The sequence below is a fragment of the Kwoniella dejecticola genome, chromosome 11 (assembly GCF_000512565.2).
Source record: "Kwoniella dejecticola CBS 10117 chromosome 11, complete sequence".
Lineage (NCBI taxonomy): Eukaryota > Fungi > Basidiomycota > Tremellomycetes > Tremellales > Cryptococcaceae > Kwoniella > Kwoniella dejecticola.
Genome location: NC_089311.1, coordinates 389,386 through 403,834, shown reverse-complemented (window position 1 = coordinate 403,834; position 14,449 = coordinate 389,386). Strand labels below are relative to the sequence as shown.

Below are 14,449 nucleotides of genomic sequence, written 5' to 3'. Positions count from 1 at the left end.
CTCGGTATCGCAGCCCATTATCAAGGGGCTAAGCGTTAGAGGCCAAATCGAGAACAAGGGTCAATTGAGGTGCAAACGGAAGATCAGATTGGAGACATTGTACCATCATTAGAGTCGTCGTAGGTGTCATTAGAGCTGCTTGTACAAATGGAATACTATACAGATTCCCGGCATGAGAACGTGACTTGCTCTTAAAGTCATCTGACGGGCCACTACGTCTTTATACTACTCCGACTCCAATCTGATAAACCGGCACTATCCTTCCAACCCCTCTTTCTGACGATTCTGAAATCATCGTCTTCGTCTATCTGATACCGTACAGCTTGGCCCACTTTGAGATCATCGATATTCACGCCTACAGAAGTGGATAAATCGATCTCGCTAATTTCAAGTTCCTCCTTGTAATTCTCTCCCCTGTTGATGGATAGGGAGACGTTCGTATCGTATGTTTCTCGGGTCAATTCCGCCGAAGAGGTTTTGAGCGCCCTGCCGCAGAAGTATTCATAAGTCAGTTAATACTTTCTTCTCTTTCTTGTCATTCACATCTCTGGCGTAACTCCGTCCTTGGGATGTACATGCAGATGCGTTGCGTCTGTCTGGCCACAAGGGAGGAAAGAGAAAGAGAACTTGGCTTACCCAGCTAACGACCCTCCTACCCAGCTCATCAAGCCTGGCGTCCACCTTGGCGCCTTCCCACCTTTGTTTCCCCCTTCGCCATCCAGAGGCGCCGGATCATTGATTATAGCCACTTTACTCGCTAAGCCATATATCTCCTTATACGGCTCATGCCCTTTCTTCCTCCACATGGTCGTCTCCTCTTTCCTACTTTGTATAGTATTCAACGGGGATTTCGGCTGTTCACTTGAAGCATTAGAAGGCGGAGGTAAGAGGTGTTGGAGTAATGAGATCCGTAAACGAGGGATGAAGCCAGGTAAAGAAGCTGTACCTCCTACGATCAACATAGAGGAAATGAGAGTCGGCCGAAGATCGATAGGTAGCTATTCATCACCGATGAGTTATACTCGCCGAACGAAAGACCGACGAAAGACATAGCTCACCTTCAGTATGCAATCCAGGATCAGTCTTGGGATTGACGGTTCTTCGGAATCATCGTCCGCGAAGAGGATCTCAGCGGCTCTTTCTCGGATCCAACCTGGGACGATGATCGTAGCTGGACCCAAACCGGAACCGCCAAAGGGAATGCTGAATCGCATGTCCTTGGCACTCGATGAATCGCCATAACGATCTTTCCACTCTTGAGCTATCCGAGCACTTTCTTGAGCTTCGCCTTCTTCTTGCGTTTGGTCGACTTCCATCAGCTCATCGGCCTGCCCCGGCACATGTGGATCACCGACGAAGCACCCTTCCGTCAATATTTTTTGCACGAGCTCGTCCGTCAGAAGATCTGACGGTATGCCCTGCGTTCGAGGTCGATCTAGAGGATGACTTAGCGAAGACGGCGCTGGAATGTAGTTCGCATGGTGTTGAAGGAGAACACGTAGATGCTTGTGTGATCTGCGCCCGGCTATCGGAGTTGACCTAGCCAGATTGTACAGCGGGCGAGAATGGAACACCTACACCATTCTCGTGAGTGGACGAATTTACTATGGCGAAAAGGATCAGACTTACGGGTGTTACAGTACTTTCTAGCCATCCTACATCGACAACGAGACCCGTTATCCTCCCGCAGGCAGCTAACGACAACAAGCTTGATGGAGTGAACGACACACTGGGCACCTGATCAGTCCGTCAATGTGAGCTGGTCATCTTGATGAAAGCGCTTCGCCAGCTCACCTGCAAATTGTCGAATAATGCTCGGGCGATATGTTCTTTGACTCCGATAGGTAAGAAGGTATTCTCGATGACTATGACTTTACGCGCTTTTGAATCCGTCATGAGATGTCTGAACGTCCTCATCAGCTATAAGACTCCCGGGAGGAAGGGGAAAAAAAGCTGAGCTGAACGTACTTGACAAACGTTTCCCTCAACTTCTTAAGTACCCTCACACCTATCAACCGTTCTCCTTCCGACCGACTACCGTTCACACCTCTCATCCGAGGTGGATCTAGGTCCCATGCCTCGTTTGCGCCTGTACGTCCTACGTCTGACATATCTAGTGCGTAAAACGCCGAACGAGGATCTGGTTCACCGGAAAATCCCACTTTCCATATCCGTGACCCTGGACTACGGGGTATGTTAGCTGACTTGATGACCATCGCGCATGTGTCAGCTCACTCGATGACTATCCTGTCTTCTATACCGTACAGTGAATGTCGCCGTGAGCTCTAGGGAGAGTGAGAGTCGGTCAGCTGTTCGTACGAAAGCTCAAAAATGTTGCATTGCTATCCCAGCTCACATAAGCCGGGGAAACTCCAGCGGGTCTCGCTCGACTAGGTCCAGCATCAGCAGAAGCTGCGAACGCTGCTCGTTTCGTTGGCGTCGTCAATGGTCCAATCGAGGGCCCAGGTACGAGTCCGGCTGAAGCTGAGCTGCTCATCTTGAGATCCCGCTCTGTCCCTTTGTGGGTTTAGATGTGAATATGACTTTTGAGGATTGACATCTTTGACTTTTGACGCGTTCATCGATCCCACTCACCCGCTTGTAGCCAACCCGGGAGAACAAGGGAGTATTTAAACAGGTACACCACTTAACTGCACCGTGCCTGAAACCAGAATTTTGAGAGCAAGACGCTGAAATCATGTCCACCAGTTCATTTGTGCTGGTATAGAATTTTCAGCATACTATACTTCTTCATACCTAGACAAAACCAACAGCCGAGGGGAGGACAATATGGCTATCCAAAACAAGAAGCGAAATCAGCCCGATGCTGGCTCCTCGAACTTGAAAAAGGTCAAGACTGGCGAAAGCAGCTCGGCAGCTCGACCTGCACCGTCTTTCACTTCCGCTTTGAAGGATGAAGAGACCGATTTTCCCCGTGGTGGAGGATCAAGTCTGACGCCTTTGGAATTGAAGCAGACGAGAGCTGAGGGTCGTAGAGAAGCTGAGGAAGAAGCTAAAGCTGAGGTAAGCTAGGAAGATCAAGGAATTGGATTGTAATTAGCTGACACCTTGAATTTAGGCCGCTTCAAAGGGGAATCAACGGAAGAACAAGTTGAGTGATCGACAGATCAAGAGGTTGAAGAAGAATGAGGTCAGGAAGAAGGAGAAGAACGACGAGGATACTATCCGTGAGCTTTAGTGATCCTGCTGAAGGTTTGCGAGGAACTTATATTTCTGGTTGCTTGATTTGCAGGAGTCGAGATTCTGAACTATAAACGATTTATCCCTGGTACTCATGTTCTCGCTCGAGTGCACACCATACTGCCCCTACATCTTGTCTTATCCCTTCCCAACAATCTTCTCGCTCACGTCCCCATCACTGAAATCTCCAACACCCTTACCAAGCTCCTTCAAGCGGAAGAAGCGATGGCTGTAGATTCGGACAAAGAAGAAGAAGAAGATGATGAAGATGAATCAGATGACGAATCTGCCTCTTCTGCGCCTGATCTCTCCCAATTATTCTATCCCGGACAATATGTCCCTGCGAAAGTACTCAACGTATACCCCACAGCGAGTCAGTCGTTTATCTCGCAATACCCTATTAGCGAGACCAACCGATTAGCGGCCCGAGTGGAAGTGACGTTGATACCCGAAAAAGTGGGAAACGATGTATCAAAGAAAGATCTAGAGAAGGGATACTTCCTAGTCGGAGAGATCAAATCTGAGGAAGATAAAGGATACACCGTAGGAATTGGGTCGAATCCTGACGAGGGAACAGTAGATGGCTGGCTGAGTAAAGAAGAAGTCGAGAAGCATGTTCCTAGTGAGTTATCTCTGTTTCTGACTGAACAGACGGGACTGAACTCACCATCGTTCCAGCCAAATCTCTCATACCCGGCCAGTTACTCCCTGTAACCGTGTCTTCGCTTACTGCTGGCGGACGAGTTGCTCAATTATCGCTTGAACCCCTCGAAATAACGCGAAGCACTGTCAGCGAAGTCACCACTGTCGGCTCGCTCACGCCCGGACACCTGATAACAGCCCTGATCACCGCTGTGGTGCCTTCAGGATTGAATGTCAAGGTGTGCGGGTTCTACGATGGTACGATAGACTTGGCGCACTTGCCCTTGGGTGAAGATGATGTGGAGGAGAAGTACAAGATCGGTAAAAAGGTAAGCATACACAGTCTTGCTATGTTTGCCAGTACGAATGGCACGAATGGGCTGATCCGGTCAATAGATCCGGGCAAGGATAATATACGACAATCTGGCCGCAACCCCTCCAACATTTGCTCTTTCCGCCTTACCTCATGTCGTCAACCTGACCAGTCCTACCAAAGAAGGAGAAGATACACCTCTAGAACATGCGATACCCATTGGGAAGCTCTACCAAAGCGTGAAGGTAATTAGGGTTATGCCGGATTGGGGGGTCATTGTCAGGACTAGTGATGGCCTGGACGGTTTCTGCCATGTAAGCCAAATCTCAAATTTGCAATATAATCCGTCTTCTGACCTTGATACCGCCATTCTGCAGATAAGTCACCTCTCAGACGAGCGGGTAGCTGTCCTGTCAAATGGTACAGCACAGTACAAAGCGGGTACATTGCATCGAGCGAGAGTCATCGGCCATTCTCCCCTGGATGGTGTCGTGCTTCTTTCGTTCGAGCAAAAAGTCCTTGATCAGACCTTTATGCAAGTGGGCGAGCTCAAGATCGGTCAAATTCTCAAGGTGAGTCGAGACGCTTTCTCGAGATTGACACAAGCTGATCATCTGTCCAACAGGGAACTGTGCACCGTCTCGCAGACAAGATGCTATTCATCTCCCTATCAGGTTCTGTGGACGGTATAGTCTTCCCCAATCACTACGCAGACATCAAGCTCAAACACCCCGAAAAGCGGTTCAAGGTCGGGGCATCGGTCAAAGCGCGTGTCTTCGCCATCGAGCCTTCGCGTAATCGAGTGGTCCTTACGCTCAAGAAATCTCTGGTGGATTCCGCTGATGATATCCCTCAAGGATTTGCGGACATGCAAGTCGGTCAAGTTATGCCTGCTGTTATTGTCAAGATCATGGACAAGGGTTGTATCGTAGACTTATTCGGAGGAATCAAGGCTTTCATGCCATTATCTGAATCAAGGTGAGCTCGCCGAATTGCAATTGTCTTGGTCGCGCTGACGATGAGGTGCAGTCAAACATTCGTGAAAAACCTGAATGACTTGTTCTATGTTGGTAAATCGACTACTGTGCGAATATTAGATGTCCAGCCTGAGAACGAGAGGATAGTGGTGTCCGCCAAACAAGCCGCCCCGAACCCGATTGCATCAGCTGCCGAGAAGCTGCAAGTGGGTGATGCTGTCTCTGGAAGTGTTTCGGCGATACACGAAGAACAAGTGGTTGTCAAACTTGCCGAATCGGGATTAACCTCGTTACTCTCCTTGAGCAATCTGTCGAATCAGCGTCATATGGGCATTGACGAGTTGCGCTCGACGTTGAAAGTGGACGATAAGATAGAAGATCTGGTCGTCGTCTCGAAAAATCCGGTATCTGGTCTGATCATTGTGAACATCAAGAAATCGCCTAACTCCACTGCTACTTCTACCAAGACGAAGACGAAGAGTAAGAAGGAAAAGAAGGAAGAAGGTGCATCAGCATCGGGTGTATCGCAGAATATCAAAGCTATCGACGAGATCAACATCGGTGATATCTTCACGGGACACGTGATTGAACATACGGAACGAGGAACGAATATCCAGCTACCAAAGAAGATCAGAGGTAGAATACATCCTTTAGATGCCGTCGATGACCTGTCGACACTCGTGGATGGCCATGCGCCGTTCAGTGTGGATCAAGAAATCAAGGTCTACGTATTAGCTGTCAACAAGGCGAAGCGGACGGTTGACCTTTCCTCGAGACCTTCCAAAGTATCTGGCGGGGGATCGGTAGTTGACCGAGAAGTGAGCGATGTGAAAGGCTTGAAAGAAGGTCAAAGTGTCAGAGGTCTGGTCAAGAACGTCGCCAGTCATGGAGTCTTCGTTAGTCTTGGAAGAGAGGTCACGGCGAGAGTGATGATTAAAGAGCTGTTCGATGAGGTGAGTCCCAAATTCGCCATTCTACCGTTGTGGGTGACCGTTGGACGGACCTGATTGTGTTTGGAACAGTTCGTGAAGGATTGGCAGTCGAAATTTGAGGTCAACCAATTAGTCATCGGTAAAATCATTAGGTGAGATGACGAGTCGAATAATACTACCTGAAAAAGGCTGCAAGCTAATATGTTTTATCAGTGTCAACGAGAAGAATAATTCGGTGGAGATGACTTTCCGAAAGAACCCCGCTAAACAAGCTAAGACGGTCGCTAAGCTTGGTCTGAGCGATTTTGAGGAGGGCCAAAAAGTAGTAGCCGAAGTCAAGAAGGTGAGTCCTCTAACCTCTACCTTTTCTTCTGCAGCGATATGTTATGTGAGGTAGGATTGTAAGCTGAAACCTGAACGAACAGGTGGAAGCGTACGGTATCTTCTTGAGAATCGACGGAAGTGACGTTTCTGGTTTATGCCATAAATCAGAGGTGAGTTGAGTGACCAATATACTGCCAGAGTGGCAGGAATTCCAGTCGGGACGGACCATTTTGCTAATAATCCTAAACTGATTGTTTAGATCTCGGATAACAAGAAACAAGATGTATCGCAGGCTCTCAAATCGTTCAGAGAGGGCGATCAAGTAAAAGCTAAGATCCTGAGTATCGATGCGGAGAAGAAGAAGATCAACTTCGGTATCAAAGCTAGCTACTTTGGAGAAGAGTTTGGCGAAGCCCAAGACGAAGATCAAGAGGAGGAAGAAGAGCTGGAAGATATTGGTAGTGAGGAAGAAGCGGAGGGTCTCGATGAAGACGAAGAGGAGGAGGACGAAGAAGATGTCATCATGATGGGCAGTGATGAAGAAGAGGAGGGGGATGAGGACGAGGAAGAGGATGATGAGGAACAAGACGAGGAAGAGGATGATGAAGAAGATGAGGAGGTCGAGAACGATCAGGAAGACCTTGCGGAGAAGCCTACCGCTCCGACCAGGCAAAAAACCAAATCGTCAAAAACTGGCTTAGCTGTATCAGGCGGATTCGACTGGACAGGCGAAGCAGCTAACTCTGCCGAGTCTTCTGAATCCGAGGATGAAGACGATCAGGACGAAGAGATCACGACCGCTTCGAAAAAGTCCAAGGGCAAAGGGAGATCGAAATTGGAAGATTTGACATCCACTGCCCCGGATTCAAGGCCGGAGACGACCTCGGAATTCGAACGTGCTTTATTGGCTTCGCCAAACTCGTCGTACCTGTGGATTCAGTACATGTCATTCCACTTACAGCTGCACGAAATTGAAAAAGCCCGAAAGATCGGTCGACTCGCTTTGGACAAGATCAATTACCGAGAAGAAGATGAGAAGCTGAATATCTGGATGGCGCTGATCAATCTGGAATTGAGCTTTGGAACGACCGATTCGATGGATAAGGTCTTCAAAGAGGCAGTGCAGTACAACGATGCTCGGGCTGTACATGTCAGATACGCTGAGGCGCTTCAGGTTTCTGGTAAAGATGATGTGAGTAATGCGATCCCTTCGACCCTTGCTACGGTGACGTGACAACCAGATCGACGTCCATGCTGATGTTCCTTTTAATTGGGCTTAGCTTGTGGAAGAAGTGTATAAGAAAATAGTCAAGAAGTTCTCTGCGCACCCTGATTCGTGGACCCGATTTGCCGAGTTTTACCTGAAGAAAGGAGATACCGAAGCTGCCAGAGCGTTGTTACCTAGATCTATGAAATCGTTAGACAAGTCGAAGCGTAAGTTCAACTGAACCCGAGACGTGATGACAGTTGAATGCTACGCTTTGTTGGGGCGCTATTGCTGATATAGTGTGATTTTATTCAGACGTCGAGACAATCGAGAAGATCTCTTTGCTCGAATTCAAATACGGTGATGCCGAACGAGGTAAAACCTTGTTCGAAGGACTTGTTGATCGATTCCCGAAGAGGTTGAATCTGTGGGGAGTATACATCGATCAATTAGCCAAGATCGATGATATACACGGAGTCAGGGGATTAGTTGATCGAGCCTTAAATCAGAAGTTGACGAGTAAGAAAGCAAAGTTCTTGTTTAAGAAGCTGTTGACGACTGAGCAGCGTATAGGTGATGAGAAGGGTCAAGAGAAAGCCAAGGAGAGGGCGAAAGCTTGGGTGTTGGAGAATACTAAGTCCGCTGATAATGCGGATGAGGAGGAAGGGGAGGAAGAAGAGAGTGATGATGAAGAGTGATTGAACGGCGCTTGTTGGTCTGCATGTACTTCTACAATGACATACATAGTATTTTCGGTGGGCTTTCGAATGCATCTTTGCTTGGTTTTGACTTTTAGACGCGACGTCGGAAGTAAGTGTGAAGTGAATTTGTGGAGACTCCGTATTTTGATGTCGAGCGATTCCAAGCTGAGCGTTAACTCTCAATACTATCGCTCTTTGTTGTTGCATTGTACCTATAGAGTCATCCATCACACCCCTACCAATCATCCGGCTACAGATCTATGGGCTGGTGCGAGGCAATCAAAGCTCTATTCGGATAAGATGCCTTCGCCCAATCTCACTTCTTCAGCGCAGGCGCAGGCGCAATATGAAACGCTCTTCCATTCATCTTCGCTCAACTTGATTATCCCGGAGATATCATCCCTTCCGACCGAGCCAAACGAGAGTACTTCGGAGAGCCTAACATCATGGTGGAATAACTTAGAGAGTTCACCAACGAGGGATGTAGCTTTCTTCGGTAAGTGTCAAACATCAATCATCAAGCGTGTTCCCCTTCCCGACATTGTCACCATGTAGAGAGGTCCTGTATATTGAACTCAGCAAGAAACCCAGCTGAATGTTGAACTTGTTGCGACTATATCAGACGAGAAGCTATTTTACTTCCTCGCTATGCATATACCTAACGAAGCAGTGCAGGCTTTACCTGGAACTCCAGCTTTAGAGGCTAAAGAACCTACTTCCGAGATGTTAAGGTTCTTGGGCAGGCTACAGGTGGGCTGTCTTTTCAGGTTTCGCCTTTTCGTCCGGGGGTAAAGCCAGCTGACGGTTGTCTTCCGTACCAGCTGACAATGACCGCTTCTTTCATCCCTCCTTTACCTATGGCCCTACCACCCAAACCAACGCAAGCGACTCCGATAGGGGTGTCAGGTATGCCCATATCGTCGAGCTCGACTTTGATGGTTCCAACACCCCATACCCCAATGGGTCAAAGTACGGGTGGCAGCGCGTCAGACGGGTCGAATCCGCCAGTCACGCCGAATCCGTTTCCTGCGATGCATGCGGGGGAAGAGCAGTACGCGAATGTCGAGGGTGTGGTAGTCTGGGAAGGCGCCGTAGAGGAGGCTTCAGGTCCGTGGGAAGAAGGACGACCGAAAGTACATGTTGGGCCTGCTGCTTCTGGCTCGGGAAGGAAAGTGATTAAGACAAATGAGGGATGGGAGATAATTTGGAGAGGGGAAGTGCCCATCGGTAAGTCCCTGAATAGCACTCCGTCAATCTGGTAGTAGAATACCGGATTGGACCGGCTGAGTTCGTTCACTCTCGTAGCATACGTTCGAACGCAGATCCAAAACCCCTTGCTGGCACTCACAGCTTCCGTGACACTTCGAGATCAGAGTCATACCAAGACGCACCGGAGGAATGCTCAGAGCGTCGATACCGCTTCGATACGCAGTGGCACGACTACTATACGTACGGATGGAACGGAGTATGAGGTTTATGATGAGGATGATCAGGACGAATATGCGAATTTGGAAGACATCGATCTACTTGGTGGACTAGCTGCAGGTGTGTCACCTCTTCAGCTTGCATGTCATTCATTAAATCCTGTTGAACGAAATGCTGTGTGATAGGTAACGATGTGATGCCTTCCACTCGTCTCGCTCCTTCTCTTCGACAAGACTTGGCTGCACCATCCTCATCAAATAACAACAACTCACCCTTACCACTCTCAGCAGTAACTCCTATCACCGCACCAACCATAATCACGCCTTCATCTACGTCCTCCGGAGCAAGTCGCGAGCGAGGACACCCGCCGAGTTCCGTCCAACCCATCATCTCTACCACCTTGCGGAAATCATACCGGAGGGTTTTATCCCTTGCTCCAGGGCTAAGGGTGCGAATGCGGACTTTGTTTCTTCCCCAGCTTCTGACTGGTCCCACACCAGAAGCAGAGGAAGAAGGGGAACGATGTATAACTCTCTGTGTGGAGATTGAGAATTCGCCCGAATCGAGCTTGGACGACGGCTTCGAAGTCTCAGAAGTCAAAGTTGACGTAGGGGGGAAAGGCGGAAAAGCCTCGACCGAATTGATCAAGAATCAGAATCAGAATCAGAATCAGAGGCAGTCCATCGATTTTCCGCTCCGATTGGGGAGTATCGAGCAGTATAATTTGCTATATAAAGTGGATATAGCAAGTTCGAACACGGCGTCACAAGGAGGGGATCACCATAAAGAAGGGATAGAAGAGATAGTCAACAAGTCATTAGGGAGGAACGACGAGATCCGACCTGTTTCCATCGTTATCATTGGTAGACCATTTTCGACCATTTCGCCGGGGAGATACAAATACCAAACGAAGGAATTCCATTCTAGGTGGAATTGTTCTTTGGATCTAACTTCGTTTTACGCTTCTTCGCCAACTACCTTACACAACTTGCCGAACTCATCGGCGCTCTTATCCAAGAACAACAACGGTAATAGGAACTCAAAGGGTGTTTCGATGCCTACCAACGCTATTGCAGGGGATAAACGATATTCATTGGCGTATCTACTCTCGATGGAGAAGGATAAAGATAAGGATAGAGTGCAGAATGGTGGTAAAAGACCATTGATGCCTAGTCAACTGATCAATCAACATCCGGCTAATCAGACTGGTTATGGTAATGGGAATCCTAACAGAGTGGTTTCGACGAGCAAATCGGGGTTGACGAAAGAAGAGAATGGGTTGATGGTATCTATCAAACTTCTTCCGACCACCTTGACTTCGTGGGCTGGGAATGCTGGGGATTTACAAGGTGGCTCGAATGGGATCATCAAGCCGTACGAGACGTTCTCATTGGAAGTGTTCGTGCATAATAAATCCGAGGAGATTCGCCGCTTCAAACTTTGTATACCGCCTAGACCAGGAAGTTCCTCGAGCGCAAGTGCCAGTTCGGATCAGGCGGAAGTGCAAAGTAGAATGAGAGATATACTCAGTAGGAGGAAGAAGAGAGATAATGAGGTTGATTGGGGGGTTGATGATCTTGGTGAGTCAGGTCACACTGGACTTTTCCTCCTTGGACTGCTTTGACATCTCGTCAGCAACCTCAGGCAATCAATGAAACGAATGAGCTGGTGGACCTATTTGACCCGAACTGATTGGCTTTGTCGATGTAGTCTTGAAACATGCTTTATCGAGTCATCTGTCGACTGCACCGGCGATCATCCCTCTCGAGAATGATATACGCTGTGGACCGCTCTTACCCTACACGAGTCTCTCAGCGAGGATACGCTTCCTTGCGCTGAGAGAGGGGATACATAAGATCGAGGCGTTGCGGATAAAGGGGATCAATGATGAAATCGATTTCACGATAAGGTGAGTCGAATTGGCACACTGACTGAACTCATTGATGTTTTTCGATATTTCATCCCTGCACGGAAGCTGATCCTTGGACCTTTGATAGCCCTGTGCTAGATATCGTTGTTGGGTGGACCGCGTGAACCGCGCGTGTCGAATTTAGACATGATAGACGGCATGCATGATGATGGATGACTTATATATCTCTATCTATGAACAAGGCGCCAAACGTTTGCCGGTTTTGAATTCGAGCTCGTTGAACAATCGCTTATGGGGTAGCTCTGCCCATCCATCGAGGGTAGAGCGAGCACTCTCGTACAGTCCATCTGTTGAGCAACCAAGCGAGGAATCGCTACATCAATTGAGGGCACGAATTAGCTATCTTGCCACTACCGATGAGACTGGCTACTAGCTCACCTCGACACCTAAACCATAACCACCATGTTCGGTCGTACCGTATTTCCTCTGGTCGGTGAACCAGTAGTAAGGATCGGACGGGATACCTTCCCTCTTGTAGGCCGCCATGAGGGTATCGTAGTCCGTTATCCTCATTGATCCACCTACGACCTCCCCGACGTTGGGCATGAGCACGTCGACTGATTCTGTAAAATCAGGAGCCGAGGCAAGAGGTTGCATGTAGAACGCTTTGAGGAGTTTCGGGAAATGAATCAACATGATAGGTCGGTTGATCTGGTCGGTCATTTTTCGTTCGGCAGCTTCGGCGATATCGTCCCCTACGACGTGGTCTGACCCGTCCTCTTTCTTGATGCCGTGCTCGTTGAGGTATTTGATGGCGTCTCGGTAGTCCATCCTCATGAATGGTCTGGAAGGCGGTTGGAAATCTGGGTTGAGGGTCTTGATTATCTCGGAGGAGACAGGGTCAGTGAGCAAGGTGTCGACTACTTCGCAGATCTGGAAGACGAATGGAAGTGCGTTAATTAGCTTAGCAAATGCTTTTGTACTTTTCCTTTTCTCGATAGCTATGAAGCCATCTTAAAGAGCTTGGTAAGGTCGCAAAGAATGTTGTACCCACCATATCCTCGAGGTGGTCTAAAAGATCCTTGAATTGGATGAACACCAACTCAGCTTCCAAGTGGGTGTATTCGGACAAATGTCTGGACGATTTCACGACAATCAGCATGTTGAATCAATCTATTAGTTTCACTGTCACAACACGACTCACCGCCTCGTCAACGATTTCTCGGCTCTGAAACTCTCTTGAATACAGTAGACATCTCCCAAAGAAGGCAATACAGTTTCGAGGTACAGTTGGGAAGACTGCGTAAGGTAGGCAGGGGCACCATAGTAATCAAATTCGAAAAGAGTCGATCCACCCTCGACAGAGGTCTGTACCATACACGGAGGGGTGACTTCGGTAATTCGTCGTTTGTAGAATGAATCTCTGAACGCTCTCAGCAATAACGCTCGGACTCTCATAACTGAAGTAGCCGTTTCTCCACGTAATTCGAGGTGTCGCAAATCTGCTCTGATCGACGCGTCGGTCTCCTACATCCATATATCGCATGGCAGCATATCATATCAGCTTCTATCTTTACCCTGACCGGTTCTGAGAATTTAGCTAACATACCTTCGTTAATCTTCCTTCGAACGCATCAGATCCTCCAGGAGCTTTACCGATGATCTTCCAGTAGTCGACAATCAATTCCACTCCTCCAGGAGCAGTCTGACCCTCCTTCACTTTTTCCACCGTTCCTACCAATTCCACCGTGCTTTCCGTTGTCAGATCCAAGGCATCTATCGTCTTGATGCAGTCTCCAGATAAGATACATTGTAACATCGCTGTACCGTCTCTCACGACAAGGAAGTAGTTGGTTTTTTGAGGTCGGAATCGGTGGACCCATCCGTTGATTCGGACTCGGGATCCAACAAGTTCAGGAACAGCAAAGATCTTGGTCTGTACATATAGGTTCCCTCTAGTCAGCTCGTGATCGCATTCCTGGATAGAGACCGCCAGATAGCTGACCTTCTTAGACTCTTTGGAGTCGTCGTCGACAAGAACAACACTCTGAGCCTCCTCTCTTCGCTTCCTATCTCGTTCTTCTTGAGCAGCCTTCTCTTTCTGCTGTTTCTCACCCTCAGCCAAAGCTTTGGCTTCCGTCTTCCTCCACCCAGAGATGTTCTTCACCAACTTCTTCTTGGCCGACGTGGAAATTTCGACCCATTCGTTTCTTTCCACTGAATCAGGCTTGCGGATGAGCAAGTTGACTATCGATGTAGGGTTGGCATCGTTCTCGGGGGATGGTTTGAGGGATTGATAAGCTGCTAAAGAGGTTGCGAAGGGGGAGAGTTCGGCACCGGTCCCTTCGGTATCAGATCCTGCTTTCTCGTCAATGTAAAGGTTGGGAAGACCTGTCGCGGGTGTACCGTCAGCTAAACAGCTATACCCAGACGAGCATATGAGAAATAGCTGATCTTACCTGATTTGTCCACGTCTTCTTTTTGCTTATCAGCAAAGTTGAGTGTGTCTGCGACTGAGGTAGCGAGCTTGGAAGCTACGTCTTGAGCTTGTTCAGCTATTGAGGGTTGGGCGTTTGCAGCCATTTTTACGGATTTCTGACGATGCTCGATGCGACAAGAGGATTGACAGAGGGCGAGGAGATGAGTCTTCCTCTCTTGTATGTTTCGCTTTGTACGACAGGAAGAATTTCAAGAGTTGAGTCAAATTCGAGTAAATAAAAGTTGGGACGTTTGTCGAAAGGAAAGAGAGAACCGAGCGTATCATGCGAATATGACTCGGTGATAACCAGATAAGGGATAACTCATAGGACAATTGCCACGTCATGTTATTACTCTCTCCACAATCTAATCGGATTCG

General features: G+C 48.4%; 4 protein-coding genes across 4 annotated transcripts; 2 read left to right on the top strand and 2 right to left on the bottom strand.

The window, feature by feature from the left end:
- Positions 1 to 212: 212 nt before the first annotated feature.
- On the bottom strand, positions 213 to 2,497 carry I303_108275 (uncharacterized protein; the record flags this gene model as incomplete). Its single annotated transcript, XM_018410668.1, has 8 exons — positions 213 to 486; positions 637 to 998; positions 1,059 to 1,574; positions 1,630 to 1,737; positions 1,795 to 1,903; positions 1,969 to 2,184; positions 2,236 to 2,285; positions 2,357 to 2,497. 8 exons carry the CDS (start codon positions 2,495 to 2,497, stop codon positions 213 to 215), a joined length of 1,776 nt encoding a protein of 591 aa, XP_018260478.1.
- A 293-nt stretch (positions 2,498 to 2,790) lies between these two features.
- I303_108274 (uncharacterized protein) lies at positions 2,791 to 8,294 on the top strand (the record flags this gene model as incomplete). Its single annotated transcript, XM_018410669.1, has 14 exons — positions 2,791 to 3,024; positions 3,080 to 3,188; positions 3,254 to 3,823; positions 3,880 to 4,172; positions 4,240 to 4,470; positions 4,534 to 4,728; positions 4,782 to 5,134; positions 5,186 to 6,086; positions 6,156 to 6,217; positions 6,279 to 6,408; positions 6,491 to 6,559; positions 6,649 to 7,581; positions 7,670 to 7,823; positions 7,912 to 8,294. The coding sequence occupies 14 exons, from the start codon at positions 2,791 to 2,793 to the stop codon at positions 8,292 to 8,294; spliced, it is 4,617 nt and encodes a 1,538-aa protein (XP_018260479.1).
- Positions 8,295 to 8,597: 303 nt separating this feature from the next.
- Positions 8,598 to 11,756, top strand: I303_108273 (uncharacterized protein; the record flags this gene model as incomplete). The annotated part of the gene is made up of 7 exons (XM_018410670.1): positions 8,598 to 8,793; positions 8,920 to 9,047; positions 9,119 to 9,524; positions 9,603 to 9,842; positions 9,908 to 11,302; positions 11,433 to 11,631; positions 11,720 to 11,756. The coding sequence occupies 7 exons, from the start codon at positions 8,598 to 8,600 to the stop codon at positions 11,754 to 11,756; spliced, it is 2,601 nt and encodes an 866-aa protein (XP_018260480.1).
- Positions 11,757 to 11,881: 125 nt separating this feature from the next.
- I303_108272 (asparagine-tRNA ligase) lies at positions 11,882 to 14,175 on the bottom strand (the record flags this gene model as incomplete). Its single annotated transcript, XM_018410671.1, has 7 exons — positions 11,882 to 11,965; positions 12,031 to 12,525; positions 12,647 to 12,728; positions 12,797 to 13,119; positions 13,202 to 13,528; positions 13,598 to 13,983; positions 14,052 to 14,175. 7 exons carry the CDS (start codon positions 14,173 to 14,175, stop codon positions 11,882 to 11,884), a joined length of 1,821 nt encoding a protein of 606 aa, XP_018260481.1.
- Positions 14,176 to 14,449: the final 274 nt, after the last annotated feature.